The sequence below is a fragment of the Dipodomys merriami genome, unplaced genomic scaffold (genome assembly GCF_024711535.1).
Source record: "Dipodomys merriami isolate MVZ:Mamm:240054 unplaced genomic scaffold, mDipMer1.0.p SCAF_21, whole genome shotgun sequence".
Classification (NCBI taxonomy): Eukaryota; Metazoa; Chordata; class Mammalia; order Rodentia; family Heteromyidae; genus Dipodomys; species Dipodomys merriami.
The window spans coordinates 25,381,723-25,400,876 of NW_027203493.1; the positions used below are offsets into that span (position 1 = coordinate 25,381,723).

Sequence of the window (19,154 nt, forward strand, 5' to 3'; positions counted from 1 at the left end):
TATTTGCAGTAGCAGGGCCTCCAGTCACTACTAGCACAATACAAGAAACAGACCAAATATCCAGAACAGACAATTAAATACACCTATAATATTTTGTGTTGACTTGGGAAATGCATTAGTATTTTTTAGAATATTATAAAGAAATCTGATGTTAGCTTTTTTTTTTCAAAGAAAATAGTCATTCCAACCACCCAAACAGCTACTATTAGCAAAATGAAGTTACTATACAGAGAGGAAACTTTATGCATTGCACTTATTGCTTGGTACACAAATGTTGCAATTCCTGTTGAGTTATATTAAGAAATAACAAGCAAAATGCCTCTTCCTCATCTAAAATTGTGACTCTATGAAAGTAGAAATTGCAGTCCCCTAACCCAACATTAGGTGTATGCTGTATTTGGTATTGTGTGAAAATTGTTTATGTTTTGTGTGTTTATGGATATGTATAAGATATACAGATATAGATATAGACATAGATATAATTTTAATATAATTTATTGTCCTATCTAAGACAAATATCTCTTTAATGGAACTTTAAATAATAAAATTTTCTACTTATAATATCTCTATTGTTTATTTTCTCATATTACATAGAGTTCTGTGGCACAACTTTCATATAATATTTAATTGTTAAAGAAGGACTCTAAATCATCGTCTATTTCTTTTGGTGTTAATATTGCATTTTAAGGGCTATATTTTCATAGTAAATTCTTTCTTAGAATCTTTATGGTGTATATTTATATATTTTTTCTAATGCAAGTTACAACCAGTACAAAGTTGTAATAAAAATACATTGAAGTCTATTGATTTTTATAATTCATTTTTGCAAAAAATTTCTGTAATATGCTACATGTAAAGTTGATCTTTATTGAAATGCAAAGTGTTTCATACTGTCAGGTAATGAATGGAAGAACATGAAGCATACCCCTCACTTTACAAATTTTCTTTCACAAAAATAAGTGTTTGTGCCCTGGCATTTTATATAAACACTGCAAGATATTCTTTTCTGAGGCACACAAAATATCCCAAACTATTTAATTAATCCTAAGAATTGCCTCATCAGTACAATTTGCTGGCTGTGAGTGTACCATATGCTTCTTCAATGGAAATACATCTTAATTCTCCAGCTTACTAAATATTGCCAACAGCTGATGCAGCCAATTTGAAATTTGCATTATTTTTTTAAACAGGACTTCTGCATGATATCTTGCAATACAGTGTAACAAATATATAAGTGCATTTTGCATGATCAAGTAGCTTTGGCTTCCTAACTTCTGTAGGATGAGATGTGCCAACTGTTGTAGTTGTGCTTTCTTAAATGGTAATGAGTTTCAGTTCATAGGAATCCAATGAAGAACTATGCGTTTCTACACTGATCCTGTAAATCACAAACGGAAGAATGATGGCCTGAAAGGAAAGGATGAACTTCACAACTTCTACAGATTGCACTTGATGGTAATTTCATGGGTTTGTTTGGATTTCATTTTTACAGCAAGACTTGCCTGGTTGATGTGTGTACATTGTTTACACCACTCTTGGTTATATTTGTGTGCAATCACAATTAATTTAATCACAAACACTAAAAGGACACCCAGTAGTAGTTTTGTTATGAATAATCATCTCGGTCTTTATAGGTATATGCATCTTGTACCTCCTCTTGTACAAACTCTTCCTTCTTTTCCCAACCATTGGGCCAACCTCCATTGGCCTGTGTTGTAGCTCCATAAGATTTGGCGGTACCATAATTTATATAATTTTGAGTAATATCCCCTGTTTCTTCATCAAGTTCATCTTCATGGATAAAGCCACACTTTTCTTCACTTGTTTCCTCAGGATCTGCCCATGGTTGTTTCTCTCCTGAGGCAAATATTGCATAAAAGATCACTCCACCATAGTGGACTAGGGCAGCGATCAAGAAGACATACTGCCATTCTTCACGGGACTGTAGGGACAGAAAATGAATTATGATAATACCCACCCCATGACAGCACCTCTTTATATCTTTGGGAATAGTCAAAGCCTGATTATATAAAGCCATCATTCTTACAGAACCTTTCTATAAAACTATTTGCTATTATTTAATATACTATGCTAGTAATAAAATGTTATGCATATCTATGCCTTGCTGGGTATGTAGATACCAATAATTCCTTTCCATTTCCAGTGATTTATCTTTTCATTAATAAAAATTGCAAATTCTTCCTATGTAGCTTATGCTGCTCTGGAACTCAACATCCTCTTCTCTCATCTCAGAATGCTAGAATTAAAGTATAAATCACTATTCCTGGTTTTCCATTAGATTATCTTTTAATCCCACTTCTTTCCTTTATTGCCTTCTGTTTAATCATAATTTTGACCCTCTATATATACATGAAAGGACAAATATGACAATAATATTCTCCCCTGAACAACTGAAAATTAGTAAAAATGAGGGTTTGCAAATAAAGCTGTGAAAATGTTCTGTCTGTTTTAACAACCAAGGGGAAAAGTTCTTTTATTTGTCACACAGATAGCATAAATAGTTGTTATCTTTAAGGCCTAAATCTGAAAAATAAGTAAGTGTTGAGAAACACCTTGCTTATAGATTAGGGAAACGGGAATATCTCAGATCCTAGGGAAATAACTTCTTCTAGGCCACATTTATCTTTCTTACTTAGAAGGAACGTTCCAGGGAGAACACAATAACTCTTTCCCAGCCATGGCAGAGAATCTTCTATGACTGAACACCTATCTTGTTCTATCTTACCTTGTTTTTGGTCATCGCGCCAACAATGATAGGACAAACCATCCCTGACAATGTGCCAACGCCATTCGAAATGCCCATTAAGATACTAGCATATCTTGGAGCAATATCCAAGTGGTTCACATTAAAGCCTGAAATACACATACAATCTTTGACTAAAGGAATCATAAAAGTTTATGAGATAAAAGTATCACCACATAACTCCTTAAAATATCCCGAGTACATAGCATGCGTTCGACAACTGCATCATTTGGCTAGAAGATATAAGGGGACTGGAATGAGGCATATTTTGTCATCCATTACTTAACATGAGATGTTCACCTCACAGAGTGAAAAGGCTCTCTTCACAAGCAACAAACAATAACAGAAACAGAGAGAAAAATAGTAAATGGAGGGGGGAATGAGTAGTAACAAATCTAAATGCTTTCTAAATGTTTTGATTGTCTAAAAGAATACATATATACATATTGATCATATTACATATACACATAGACATATTAGCAAGATCATAATGTCAAATGCATAAAATATATAGCTTACCAGATATGGCAAATCCACTGAATCCCACTGCAAGTACCAAAAATGAGATCGCTACACCTCTGGTATGAGAATAGCCAACAACAAGAAGCAATGTGGCTTCCATTCCAAACCCTTTGGAAATAAACACACGGAAACACTTTAAGAATTTGTATGAACTTAGTCCATGAGCCCAAACTGCTATAATTGCCTATACTTATTGATTTAAATATTTTGGTTCAGAAAGCCTATATCAAAATAATAATAGTAAAAGTAATATTCAATGCCAGAGGTTACTGAGGTCTTCATGTGTTTAATTTTTTAAACCCTCAGACAACCTAAAACTCAATGGTTGTAAAGGTTAAATTAGTTAAAATATAGAATAACATTATCATTCAATGATGAAAGAGTTATGAAAAATTGAAGGTGGGAAAATGGTTGGACATGAGCAATGAAAGCACAAATTTAGCTGCATTAATGCATTTAGAAGCATTATTCACTTGGGTAAATGAGAAGTTAACGAGTTATCTATTTGTCTTTGCTACCATGTATCCACTTACCACCACAATTCATGATCTTTCTCACTGTAGTAGTTGAAAGGATTTGTTTGCTTCTGAGAAAATCTGCAATTTGTCCTCCAATGGGCACAATGATTGTCATGACTAAGTGTGGCACAGCAGAAAGCATGCCAACCTGATGAAGAAGAAGAAGAAGAAGAAGAAGGTGGGAAATATACATGATCATAAATAACGTGAGCAGCTTGCTGGCTCTGGTGTCCTCAATCCTTCATCAAGTGTTTATGAGTAAAAAGGCAACATGGTGAATCCAAATAACTACTTATTCCTAGAATGAACCCTGACTTCCACAGAATAAACAATGAAACCTCATTTTTTGTTGCTATGACTCAGTAAGTTTTGAATTCATGAATCAACTGTCCTGAACCTTGTGATTCACCCTTGTTTGTCCATTTTATGCTCTTGAATGTACTTGCCCAAGTTTATCCTCAATGTGAGGGAAGAAGAGGGGAAGGAAAATACATAAAAGGGACAAATGAATTTACATACCTTTGTAAGGTTGTAAAGTTCACTTTTAATCATAAGGTTTAAATTGAATATGCATTGTGTAAATGTACATATATGTATATGTATGTATATGTGTGCATATGAATGTGTGTATACACACAACTTTTATAACATGAATTTATTTCAATAAAATAAAAGTTCATGTTATTCAAATAAGTTCTTTAATTTGGGATATTTTCTGTCAGAATCAATATGTGGTCATATTGTTATAATGTAGTTTCCCAACTAAGTTCATAGTAATTATCCTAATCTAAAGCCTAACCCCAAAGCATCAAAACATATTTTAACCATTAATTGTGGACAAGACTCTGTTCTCTAAGTATTCTGAGGATACAAAGTACAAATAAAATTTATGTAATTTGGATATTACCACATATATTGAATGCAAACAGACAAAGAACTTTTATAGATCTTCAAGTATATGGAACCAGGCACTGCTGGCTCAAGCCTGTAATCCTACTCAAGAGGCTGAAGATCTGAAGATTGTAGTTCAAAGCCAGCCCAGGCAGGAGTGTCTGTGAGACTTTCATCTCCAATTAATCACAGAAAAAGCTGGAAGTGGTACTATGGTTCAAGTGGTAAGCTCTAGCCTTGAGTAAAAGGAGCTCAGGGACAGCACCAAGACCCAGAATTCAGAAAAAAAAATTCAGGTTCAGAAAAAAAAACATATGGGTACATATTGGATGTTTATTATTTATGTTTAACAGCTGTCCAATTAGACTGATGGTATTATGAGGCAAAGATTACTTTTGATTTGACAGTGATGTAGATTGCAGTGTAATAGTCATGATTTACATTGTTGATGACTAATTGAAATACTGAATGACTTTAAGTATATGCTCAGACTTTTTAAATATCTCTTCCATACAGAATGGAAATTTTAAGTTTTATTATTAAATGAAGAAAATGAGACTTAGTAGGGGTTAGCTTTTGCCAGGGACAGGTTTTAAGCCAATTCTATCTGAGTGTAAAGACTGAGCGCTTAACTCATATGCTTAGTATAAATGCCATCTGAGAAAGGAAAATAATAAAACAATACAATATATGTAAAGGTGTTTGGTTTAGCTTAAAACAGGGTACTTATTAAGGGTTTAACAAATGTGAGTTTAAAAAGACATCAAATAGTATGCATATGTGCATACTCAAAAGGATATGAACCTCAACTGTGAATTCATTATGATTGTTTCTGTATAAGAGATGGCTTCTTATTTATCTTAATTTTCCACATTGTGATATTCAATATATATTTCTTTGGGAGCAGGAATGTGTAACAAATGTTATGTTTTAAAATGTTTATTAAAGATACATTCTGGATAGTAAGAAAAAAAGACATCAAATATAAAATCAACTTCTGTATGTACAAGAGTAGTTTTATATAAAATAAAAATAACTTTCAATAACAAAAAACCATCAAATCAAAAATATTACGCAAATATTGCTTTGGGGATATCATCTTGAAAAAACACAGTAATTCTTTGCTCTTTGTGTTAGTAGATATATTTCTAATAATGTGTAAAAATATATTTTTTAATATCTGTGCTGTACATTGGTGGCTCATGCCTATTATCCTACTCAGGAAATTGACAGCTGGATCTCAGTTAAAAGTCAGCCTGGGCACATGGATTCAAGACTTTTATCTCCAATTAATTAGTAAGAAGCCACAAGTGGAGGTGTGACTCAACTGGTAGAGCCTTGAATGAAAAAAGCCAAACAAGAGTGCAGGCCCCTAAGTCCAAGCCTCACTACCATCACCTACACCCACAAATACCTTAAACACAGCATGCAAGGATTTGTATAGAATAACAAACTATGATTTTTTTTGCCAGTCTTGGGGCTTGAACTTCTAGCTTTGTCTGTTTATATGGCACTGAGGAATCAAATTCAGGACTTCATGCATGCTAGGCAAGCACTCTATCACTAAGCCACCTTCCCAGCCCCAAATCATGCTTTTTCGTAATAGCAGCCAAAAATTTTGAGAGAGGATGTATTTCCTAAACCTACGTTAATTGTCTTACATTTTGTCTCAGTTTTGAAACATCTGCCAAAAACACCTTTGAAGGCAGCATTGGGCTTTGAATTCAGACTGCACAACTGCCAGACAGGTACTCTACCACTAGTACCTTCCTCCTCCCTATCCATTTTGATTTGGTTATTTTTATATAAGGCCCCCTTTTGCCATGAGCCAGTCTTGGGCTGTAATCATATATATGAGTTAATTCTATATCCCCTTCTTCCAATATCCCCTATCAATCCCAGTAGCTAGAATTACAAACATAGTCACCAAGCTCTTGTCATCTTCACTTAGTAGTGAAAAATTCTTCACTTGGATATCCTCCATTTATTATTTATTCCAATGAATATTTTGGTTACTTTGAATAAACAAAATCTAAGCTATGATAATCATTTATTTTTATTATTTCTTTCTGAGAATATTGTTTGAAAAACACTACAAAAATGCAAGGGTTTGAGAAGGTGAAATATTTAACACCACTAGTTAGAATTTAAATGTACGCCATATCATAGTTTCTTAGGAAACAGGTGGATATAGTCTATATAATCTCAGCAAGCTCAGAGAAGATTGCAAACTTCCTGACAATTATTTTAAATGTTATCTCAAATTTGGGGATTTATCATAAGCAATCACTTGCCACAAGATTAGAATGCACTACTGATAATAATCACACAACAGTTTGTTCATTATTTTAAGGTTTTGCACTAATACGTTAATTTTCTGAATCTATAATTTAGTTTGCATAGAAATTACAGATCCTTAGACATTGGTCCCTCTGTTATGTTTCTCAGGGCCAAAGTTAGGATTATATCTCTCTACAGTTGATATGTTTTCACAAATTAGGAATCTACTCAGAAGCAAGGAGCAGCCAGCCACTCAATCTGTGATCCCTCCCACCTATATATGATGCTCAAAGAAACAAATGATTTCTCTAGATATTGTGATGTTCTCTGTATTTAAAACTTTAAGAGTGCTCATTGATCTTTGCATGGCCTTCCTCAAAAAGCCATTCCCAAGTGCATATAATACAGACAAATTTAATATACATATATACACATAGATGTGTATGCATTAATATATAACAATATGTTAATATATTGTATATTATATATAATGTATATACTATATACATTATGTCCTATATAGTATATATACTATACATAGTATATGCTATACAGTATGTATAGTATATACCATATATACTATACAGTGTGTATTCTATATATAGTATATATTATATATTGCATATATATAGTATACATAATATATATTATATATTAGTATTATTACTATATACACAATTCATTTACATATTATGTATAATACATATTCATGATGAAATATTATATAAACTTCATAGGGTAACTAATTCATGTATCAATGGTTGTATAAACACATTTTTATATTTGTTTGTATATACCAATACTTCACTTGAAGCTTAAATTCAAAGCCACATCAATTTAGATGCAAAACCCAGAGGTTTAATCCTCCATTTCCTCCTCTATACATATTTCACATAAATCCAATTATTTTTTGGTGAGTCTTATCAAAATCTTGCTAGGCACTGGTGACTAAGGCCTTTAATCCTAGCTACTCAGGAGGCTGAGTTATGAGGATTGCAGTTCCAAGCCAGCCTGGGTAGAAAAATATATAAGACTCTTATCTCTCATTAATCTCTCTCTCTCTCTCTCTCTCTCTCTCTCTCTCTCACACACACACACACACACACATACACCCACAACACACACACAGATGACAGAAATGGAGCTGTGGCTCAAGTGATAGAACACTAGCTTTGAGCAAAAGAAGCTTAGGTACATACAGTGTCAAGTCCCTGAGGTCAAGCCCTAAGACCAGCATAAACTAAGTAAATAAATTTTGAAAATAAAAATCTTTACACAAAACTGTTTGTATAGAATGTATCCACACTTTTATTTTAAAAATACAATATGTAAATCAAATAACTCATGTGTACCATATGTTTAGGGTTTTTTTCTTTTAAATATCATTGATTTCTTAAAGCACTTCCAAATAATTGGAGATACAGGGTCAGAATGATCGCAGAGTTCTAAGAACATTAGCCAGCTCCTTCTCTTCCCCACCATGAGACCTGGCTTTATTAATAGATTCTCAGTGTCATATTTGTCCTAGATTATGAAAATGGACTCACACCTCCAGCATCCTTTGTGGAGAAGTGTAACACCTCTCAGAGCTCCAAAGGCTACCCTGGATGTTTGATCTGCTTTCAGAGACAAGAACCCCGTCTAAAGCAGCCATTCTTCTCAGGGATAGGTACCACAGTTTCCTTAGAAACGGGGATAACAAAAGAGCTCTTAGAATAGCTACTCCTAAACTCAAGTTTCCTTCAGTTCCAAGCTTCAGATAGTCTTTTAAGCAGGGATATAATATGAATAGCAAGAGCCCAGCTGGACTTATGTAAGGACATGAAGAGAAATGGCAAGACCATTGGCAGTGCAGACAAGTGCATTCAGGGCTCAACAAAGGGATTGGCAAGGAGCTGGCATTTAGTAAACCTTCATAAATGAGTGAATGAGTCCGTGATTTACCTGAATTTGAATGGCATAGTAAAGAGAATTAACACCACAATCGAATGATCATGGCCTCGGTTCTGTCATTTACAAATGTGATTTTAGGTATATTTACATAATTTCAATAGCTCTGTTTCACCATTAACAGAATAGAAATAATAGTTTCCCACCTAGCCAATCAAACAGGACAGTCTGTGAAAACAAACAGACTTTCAAACCCTGATATAAAGTCACATTTCGAAGTTCATTTATCCTCACAGAAAATCTCAAGATAATTTTATTTCTTAACTAAGTGTCTGGGGCACTCAACACATTGTACTGTAACAGGTAATTGCATGTTTTGTCTCTGTCAGTAAGCTATGAACATTTGGGAATAAAATCATGATTTTCTTTCTGAACCAGCAGAAAGATTCATATATTATATTCAACAAATGCTTGCTAAAATAAAAATTGAGTACAAAGAATATAAAAATCTTACATCTATTAATGGAACAGGTATCTGAGAACACCGAAGAAGAGTTAGATTGGCAATTGCCAATTATTGGTAATTCTTGGTTCATTATTCTATGTACAATTTCATTCGAATAGTATATCCTTTTTTTTTATTACAATGTTTGCTCTACTCTAGACTTAAAGGAAATGACATTCATTTACAGGAAACTACTGTGTGATTGCTCAGAATTAAGACAAAAATTCCAGAAAGGGAAATTCTAGATTTGTTTTGCTGGATTCCCAGCACTAGAGAGCAAATTCATACAAGTAGTAGAATAGAATTAGGACAGGCAGACAGCCTAGCTTGTTTCCCAGCAGATAACTGTTGAGTAAATAAATGAAGGTTAGAATAGAAACTCTTTGCAAACAAACCTAATACCTACTTATGTACAAAAATGGTCAACTATTTAAACTAGGCCAATTATTACATACCTTGCTGATTTCAAATCCAAACACTTCCTCAAAGTATGCTGGCTGACTAATGAGCAGCAGATAGAAAGTCCAGCTCCGGCAGAAGTTGGCAACAATGATTGCGTAGACTGGCATAGACGTAAAAAATTTCCTCCATGGAGTCTTGAATTTCTGAAATCCCCAAAAGAGAGTATTCTTACTATTTTTTAAAATGTTTTTGATACAAATGGGATATATATTATAGTGCATTAGTAGGGGAAGACCGAACTGATTCTTACAACCACTCAGTTAACCTTAGCTATCTGAATAAGTATTGAAAAAGCAAAAAATCAAAGATCAACCCTTTTTTCCAATTAAATTGTTCTAGCTTTAAAAATTATGCAGAAGTTCATGTTTATGGAGTTTCAATTTCCAAAGCATAAATTCTGGTTTCTAAGACTTTTTCATGTTTCAGCTACATTATCACTGCCAAATCAGCAGTCTGGCATGATCGCAAATATTTTCATTTAAATATAGTAAATATATTTCAGAGGAAGAGATCAGAAGAATTAAGAATGTGGAAGTCATTTATGCCTTTACATATGCTTATGATCTCTGAATAGTTATGACATCAACCTTTGGTGACCCTGGTGTGCAAAACTTGCAAAAGTAACATGGCACACAGCTAGGTGCGCCACCCAGCAAGCCCTAGCACATGGCAACCAGTTGTTTAGGATATTTGAGACATTAAAATTATGAACCTGTATATGATTGGCCTAAGTAACTAGCTGTATAAAGCAATAAGTTATAGGAAATGTAAAATTGCAAGTTATAGTTTTATCAGCCTACTTGTTATTCTTTGGGGGCTTATTTGGGGGCTTGTATTTCACAGATTAAATTCCTAGGATTTTTCCCCCAATTATCTTTAATTCTTTTATTTCTTTTTCCACTATGCCATGCTTGTTCTCCATGCCTAAAATCCATGACAATAGACTGTAAAGCGTAAAAAGGATGTTTTTTTTTTAAGTTTGAGCATTACTTATGAAAATAAATGTTAGCCTCAATTACATTTTCTAAGATGGTGTATAATCAATTGCAGTTAATACTTCAGCATTTAAAATATTAAACTTTTTATGAATTTAATTATTAAAATAAAATCGCATCTTTATGTTGGTTTTATTACTTTGTAGTATTTGAGAAGCACACAGTGATACCTACGTTTGACATGTCTAAATATCCATTCTGGACATTGGAATAATAGGTTTGAAATAACTTCATAACACTACATTTATAACTGAACCAGTAAACTTTATTTGGAACAGTAGGTAAGAACACGGTTTTGTTGTTGTTGTTGTTTTTAATGGAGACTAACTTTTAGCTAGAAATTGTAGTTAAATTCAAGAAACCACCCAAAGACTAACCTGTATTTAACTTCTGCTCACAGCCACTGCAGGTAGGGGGCGCTAATGCACCAATCCCAGTCCTGAATCATCAGTACTTTTTGTGTGTGTGTGTGTGTGTGAAAATACTGTACAGAGCGGTTACAGTTACATGAGCAAGGTAATGAGTACATTTCTTATCAAGCATTGTTGGCTCCTCCTTTGTTTTTCCCCTACCAACCCTTCCATTCCACCTCCACAACTGCACTCCCCCCCATCCCCGCCTAAATTGTAAAGTTCGTTTTTCAACATAGTATCTTGTACATCTCATGGTTACAATGGTTCAATTAACAAACTCCAAATGGTCTTCCTTCTGTAGAAGGGTGTTATAATGCCAACCTATCAAGTTCTTGAACTAAAATGTAGGGATTTTTTAATCATGAAAATTCACTTCTGGATAATATTTCATAGGAAATTTCTCGTATTAACTAATGACCCAGATATACTCAGCAACAATAGGTGACCATCTTTTTATCTAGGATGAAATGCAAATTACTTAAAGACACTTATCACAAAGAAAGCATGCTTAGAATAGAGAGCAGTATTTAAAAGAGGAGAGGAAGAAAAAGAGTTTCAATGTAAGAAAATTGTTGGTTATTGATTAAGATTCTGAGGTGCTCAATTTGTTTCTCACGCTGTTTATGCAAACTAGTTTTTCCCTCTTTTTTTGAAGTATCTGATGGCTGTCTATTAACTTCTATGTACTAATGGTACATGAAAAGAAAAATTTGCATTATTGATATGGAACTGCATTTTCAGTGCAAGCAAATCCAAAGAAATCACATAATTACAAGGAGCCTCAGAAAATTATATTTTAATATTTGACATTCATAATAAGAATCCTTAAAGATATTATTTGATTAAAAGATAAATATGTAAGAATATGTTCCATATAAATTCTATTACTGGATGTTTCAGTATTCATAAAACATGTACAATATAAATGCACATGTATAAAACCTACATTTAAAATATTTAAATAAAATAGTTCTTTTCCATAACTGATATCAAATTTTCCAAAATTCAAAATTAAATATTGATTGATATTGTTTAAATCATGTTTATATTGAACTAATGTTAAAGCTCATTTTGCTTTACTGATAGTTATATTTCCCATGTTAAAACTCTTAAGGAAGCCAGGCACTGGTGGCTTACACTTGTAATCCTAGCAACTCAGAAGGCTGAGACCTGAGGATTGTAGTCAAAGCCAGCTGGGGAAGGAAAGTCAGTGAGACTCTTATCTCCAATTAACCACCAGAAAACAGGAAATGACTCTGTGGCTCAAAGTGGTAGAGCACCAGCCTTGAGCACAAAAAGATGGGCTAGTGCCCAGGCCCTAATAAAAGATGAAAAGAAATTACGGATAGAGGCTGTTGCAGTCATGCTTAAGTGAGTGAAGAAAGATGAGTGGATATAAAATAAAGATATGATGGATACCAGATTACTTTGGTTGCATAAGGACTTACAAAATTTTCATCAAGTATGAGGAGATGGGCGATAAGAATGGGAATAGACACCATAATAATGTCCTTACCTCCATTGCACCTAAAAGATTTGCACTCTCTCCAATACTTTCTTCTATGTATCTTCGTTCTTCATCTGTAATAGTGGGGTGCTTTGCAGGGCTCTCATAAGACACCAAAAGCCAAAACATATACCAGACCATTCCAAAACTTCCTGAGAGAAGTAATTTAAAAGAAGCAAGTCAAAGAAAGACACACAAATACTTAAGCAATTACATGTTAAAATACTACCATAATCTCAAAACCAACAAATTCTATACGAGGAGAACTCTTATTTGTGTTTGTCCAAATGACTATAGCCATTTCTTCTCGCCTCTTGTCACCAGACTTGAAGTGTCCCAAAAGCTAGGTTTGTAGCTGTACCTCTTCATTTCTATTAGACAACACTGATACTCAAAAATCTTTCAAAAAGTAATAGTGAATGCTGTCATTTGGAAGGTATTTATATGTCCAATAAACAGTCTCTGAGAAATTCCTATTCCAGGTACTCTGGAAATACAATGATTGATTGAAATTCTTGCCCTCAAATAATTTTATGCAGTTGAATGCTTTTTTTATTTACCTCCTTTGAGTATATGAAACAATCTGCATTTCTGGAGAGGAAAAGTACCTCACTGCTATTTCCTGATAGCTCTTACAGACGTAGCAAAACAGGTTCTTAAACAAAATCCAGAACAATATTTTATCCTAAGTGGATATAGTAGATGAAGAGGAGCTACTAATTTACATGGTAAAATCTGTAGGTGCCTACATATTCCATTTTGTTTTCTGGAATACTATTGCCTAATAGTTATTATTTGGGAAAATTAAAGTTATAAAATCCAAGGCCATAAATGGTTTGCACATCCTTTTGATCACCTTTTTTATTTAGAGTTCTCATTATTAAAACATTTTCTTATTTTGCAATATAAATCTGTAAGCACTAATAATAGAGAAAATGTAAAGTGATTTATTCTGTTTTCCCAGCATCTTGTGGTTTTGGTTTTCTTTCACATTATTCTCATTTTCCCATAGGTAACAATTTAAAAGCCCCCGATCACTATAATACTTTGTCTTTGCTTATTCAATCTCAAACACATGTTCCTTAATACTATACATACCTGCTGATATATTGAATACTGAACACAGAAGCATACATAATTTGAGGTAGACATCATGTGAAAATATAATGTATAATGTAGTATAGACTAAGAATTGCCAAATTCAAATCTTGGCTCATTAGGTATATGATCCAATCAGTAGCAGAATTGATATGAACCCTCACTGTCAAATGGAAAAGAGATTCGGTTTTATGAGCTTGTGAAAAGTTAAAAGAGATAATAATGTGTAAGTCATCCAGAATGGGGGGTGGTTCAAATTAAGCACCCAGTACAAGATAATTTATTTAATTCAATAATCATTGTCCTTCTGTAGCAATTCAAGTAAAGTGTCATATGTCTTCTTAATGTTTTTATGCATTATTAGATTTTTCAGCTTACTCTACTGTATAAGTTTTGTCTGTTAATTTTTGAAGCAAGAATTGAATGCATAGTCCAATTACAGAGCAGAGAATGTAATCCAGAGAATTACAGAGAATAAATAAGCATGATTTACTGTATGGTATTTTCACATTAGCTAATGTTTTGGCTTTGAATTTTTCATTCAACTATAAATATTAAATAAGAGGACTTGAAATAGAGGCATGTGTAAATTACTATTTTTACCATAAAGAAATTATTGTTTGATGGGTATTTATTACTTCAAAGTTTCATAATATTTTCAATTATGTAATGAGCTAAAGCACAAGTCAGAATATTTCACTCACAGCCAAATAATTACCATATGCCCTTTAGGCAAATGCTTCCAAGCTTTGTAGAATTTGGACTCCTCTGAAAACTTGCCTAGAAAAGTTGTATACAGATACATAGGTGGCTTACAATCTAGAACATTTATGGGTCTAAAACCTATCTATTACAAAGAGAGCCCACTCTAAAGCAACATTTGTCGTCACTTAGTAAGAAGAGTCGCTTGCTATGATGAGAACACTTCAAAATGAGAAAGAATCAGGACAGATTTGGAGGTAGCCAGATTGTGCTCTGCAGCATGGCTTCATTCATCTTTCAGATACTCATGCTCATACTTAAAAATGACAATAATCAATGAAAATATCTGTTGGAATCCAGCTCTCTAATATATGTCCTTTCCTAATTATCCAACAGGGCATCTTAATGAGAGAGACTTTAATGAAAGAGACTTTAGGGTACTTGGAAGCAGTAAACTTTCAGTCTCTCATTTCCTGTTTAGATGCATGGTTTAACTCTTTATTTTAAACACAGAGCATTCTTGCTTTAATTCTGGGAAATGAGGAACAAGATGTGCTTTGGAACCAGGCAATTGCTTATATTTGCTAAGGAATGGATTTAGTTTTGTGAATTACTGCTACTGTTCTCCAGTTTTTTACCCTTATTTGGGCTGAGAGAAACAGAATCCAGAAAATGATCCAAAAATGCAGCAAAATGATAAGCGAGTTTCTGTCCAGCCTTTTCCTCCACAAGTTTAATAAGGAACAAGCTTTCCCTTATAGTCAATTTATAAAATACATTTTATACATTGGCTTAAACCCAGGGCCTGCATACTGTCCCTTAACATTTTCTTTTTCTCAAGGCTAGCATTCTACCACTTGAGCCAAGGCTCCACTTCTGGCTTTTTGGTGGTTAATTGGACTTTCCTGCTCTGTCTGACTTTGAACTATGATCTTCAGTTTCCTTAATAGCTAGCATTACAAGTGAGAGCCACGAGTGCCAGGCTATCATTGACTTTTAAAACATGAATTTACAAATCAGGAAAAACAATGGACATAGAACATCTACTGTGCTTCTTCTGAGTCTATAGGAACATATTCTTGCAACAAGAAAGTAAGTTGCACACACAGAAATGCAGTCAACGATCTATCTCTGAGTGTAAGAGATATCATGACTCTCTTACACACATTCCATTTAATTCCATCCTATAGAAATGTAACATACCATAAACATAGAATACTGAAGACCAGCCAGTGTACTGCACAAGAATACCAGCTAAAGGCATAGCAATCACAGCTCCAGCATAGGAACCTAAAGGAGAAGGGAGGATGGGAGAAAAGAAGAAAAGTAGGTGAGATTGGTAGAAATTCTTGACTTCATCTCATACATTTGGATTGGGTCACATATTTGCACACTCAAATGCATACATATGTGCACTCACATTCACATTTACCCCCTCTCAGGTCATGTCTGCACACTTATACAGAAACACAGGACCACAAAGAAGAGAACACCCTTCTAACCTAGACAAAACAGATTTTAAAACAACAAGAGCAGCATTACTAGTTAGTCTCTGTCCTGCACAGACTTACCGTGGCTGGTGACAGAGTGGATCAAACAAGCTAGACTCTGGAAGGCTATTTCTGAAACTCAAGTATTTCCTCTCTTTGTATCAGAGGCATGAGATTGAGATTTGTGCAGTGTTTGTTGGCTTTATTTTAAAATTGATCTAATATGATTCTGAAAATAATTTCTTAAAAGTATAAGCCAAAAAATGGTACTACGTTTGACCTAAGATTTAGGTCTAAATGTATATGAATTTAATATCTACAGGCAGTAGCAATACTAATCTTTTACTGTAAAAGGATATTAAATAATTGATGAGATTGTTTATAATCGCTCTAATACCAAAATTTAAAAATCAATTTATATACTCTCGACTATTTTGGAAAAAAATTATTTTCTTCCTTATAGGTTTAGTATCAAAATGGGATACCATCGGTACTGTATATAGTCAAAATATATCCTTAAATCAATGAATTGTCCTAAAACATTTGCAAGCTAAGTTAGTTTCAGATTAGCTGAAAACACTCCAAATTTAAAAGTTGAAACTGAAATCTGTTAACTCTGCTTCTTGAAATATCAGTAAGGTCAAATTTCTGTCAAATAAGAGTTTTAATAAGTAGAAAATTATAGCAATAATTCTTTGAAAAATCATATGTTCTATGATTTGGATTTTATCACTTTCTCCCACAATAATTTTAACATATTTGTATCTAATAAGAATTCTCATACACAGTTAGATTTTAGTACTAGACAGAATTCAAAATAAATTGAATACTTGCAAACATAAATCTATAGCCTTTAGTTCTTTATAGTGTGTAGACAGGGTTAAAAGTTACATTCTTTGTTTTGTATACATTTGTGTCAGATCAAACAGCACTGACATGCTCGAGAAAATAAGAAAATGGTATTATAAAATTCAACCATGAATTTTATGAAATGGATCAGTTCCCAGAAAACAATACAAAGCACAGAAGAAAGAGAAGTTTGAAGGACAGCAGTAAGAACTAAAGAAAGGGAAATAGTGACGGAAATATTGGTGTCCCGCCTCAAATCTGCATAGATCGAAGGTGAGTTTATCAATCATTTAGTTCCGGCCTGATTTCATAAACCTTGAGCACAATGACTACATCCACACCCAAGACTCACCACAAAAGGATGTGGTCGCCAGCCTGCTCCTCTCCAAAGGAGGAGCCCATTTACTCCATATCCCATGACAGGCCGGGTATGTGACCCCCTGTGTTAGAGAGGACAAAAATCATCATTTAGATTGCAAGGCCACTGGTAACTTAGCACAGGCCTTCTCTGACACTTCTTCCTCTGAAACTGCTACCAGGTGTTAGGGAAAGCTGCTACTCATTGATTCCACGGAATTCTACTCAAAAACTTTCATTCCACACCACATATGATACCGTAGTCTTTTTAGTGACATATTCAAATGGCTTTATTTTTTAGGTCTTTCTTCCATTTCGAATTCCTCCGATTAGAACAAAAAGAAGGAGGAGGAGGAGAAGGAGGAGGAGAGGGATCTCCCTTGCATGAATCAATTTTGCTGAAATTCTTAACATTTTGTGAAACATGGGAGACCTTCTTGTGCATTAAGTCTATATAGGAGGAGGAGGTACGGCTTACATCATTGGAACTCACCCTTCCTGAAAACAACATTTAAAATTGATTAGCCTTTTTATTCTGTTATTTTTTCTTTTTTAATCAGATTTTTTTAAGTACCTTAATAGTTCATATTATTTATCTATCCCTGCTCCACTGTAAAAGAGAAGGCATAACAAGAAGGCCAGATTCAAATTTTTAAATGTTATCTTATTTGAATTCTGAAGACTTATCAAATAAGAACCAATTATCATATTTATTTATTGTTATTATTATTTTCTTGGTCGTGGGGCATGAACTCTGGGTGCTGTCCCTCAGCTCTTCAGCTCAAGGCTAGCGCTCTACCACTTGAGCCACAGCACCACTTCCCGATTTTTCTGCTTATATGGTGCTGAGGAATCGAACCCAGGGCCTTATGCACACAAGGCAAGCACTCTACCACTGAACCACCTTTCCAGCCCCTATATTTATATTCTTAAAGAATATACTCAATGAAGTATTAAAGTAAAAAGTTATACCATGATTAAATGCCAAGATGGATTTAGTTTAAAGCTACTAAAGACTAGTAGGTTAGTTGAAGAGTGTCTAGGCTCTGGGTTTAATCTTCTAATACTTGATCATCTAACATTTTCAGTGTTTCAATAATTATTTAGAAATAAAGTCACACATAAGTTGATTGTACTTATTATCACCAATTTAAAATGATGCTCTCTTCTCGTTCCATACCTCAACCAGTCCCTGTAATATTCTTACAAAGATGACACATCCATAATGCACTCTGGCTGCTGATGGGATTAACATATTTAGGGTAGAAGTAAGAAGTATAGCCGCTCCAAAAACCCTGAAATAGAAAAGACAGAAACACAAGAAACATTGTTTAAAAGAGTCGATATTTTATTGACACTGATCCAAATTTTTCATGTCAAGTTAAGCAGTTAGGACAATCAACCATTGCAAACAATCTTAAAGAAGGCTTTTCTCTACAACAATAAATACACTCGAGATTGATTGGTTGACCATTGTAAATGCATGCTTGGACTATCTAGAAGCTATTATACATCATTTGCATTATAAGAAATACAAGAAAGATCCAATAAATGTGACTATATTTCCTTATACTTCCTTAATTGATGTAATTACAAGCTGGAAATACTTAATGAATCATTTTATATGTGTTTGGTCAAAATTTCTTTCTACCATGTAAGTTACTTATGGGCAAGAGATTCTTTTTAACATCAACCTTTATTAAATTCCCAGCACTTAGCACAGTGCCTGGCACACAGCCACGGAGAAACATTGGGAAAAAATAACAAATGCATATTATTTACCTTTACAAACTGTGTAAAAGACACACACAGAGAAAAGTTTTATGAATTGGATCTTGTGTTAACTCTTCCAAGTAGTTTCACATTTAGATCTCACAGTTTATTTTTGTTGTGTTACTGTTTGTATTTAAA

At 33.8% G+C, this 19,154-nt stretch overlaps 1 protein-coding gene across 1 annotated transcript in view; it reads right to left on the reverse strand.

The window, feature by feature from the left end:
* Nucleotides 1-1,488: 1,488 nt before the first annotated feature.
* The window catches only part of Slc17a6 (solute carrier family 17 member 6), a 41,238-nt gene continuing 23,572 nt past the window's right edge, over nt 1,489-19,154 (reverse strand). The window contains exons 4-12 of the mRNA XM_070032054.1: nt 18,424-18,538; nt 17,239-17,326; nt 15,751-15,837; nt 12,757-12,899; nt 9,826-9,975; nt 3,820-3,952; nt 3,284-3,394; nt 2,747-2,874; nt 1,489-1,942 (exon numbers count right to left, since the gene is read on the reverse strand). Coding sequence (XP_069888155.1) covers nt 1,607-1,942; nt 2,747-2,874; nt 3,284-3,394; nt 3,820-3,952; nt 9,826-9,975; nt 12,757-12,899; nt 15,751-15,837; nt 17,239-17,326; nt 18,424-18,538 — 1,291 coding nt within the window. The 3' untranslated portion in view covers nt 1,489-1,606. The remainder of the gene's footprint in view (nt 1,943-2,746; nt 2,875-3,283; nt 3,395-3,819; nt 3,953-9,825; nt 9,976-12,756; nt 12,900-15,750; nt 15,838-17,238; nt 17,327-18,423; nt 18,539-19,154) is intronic.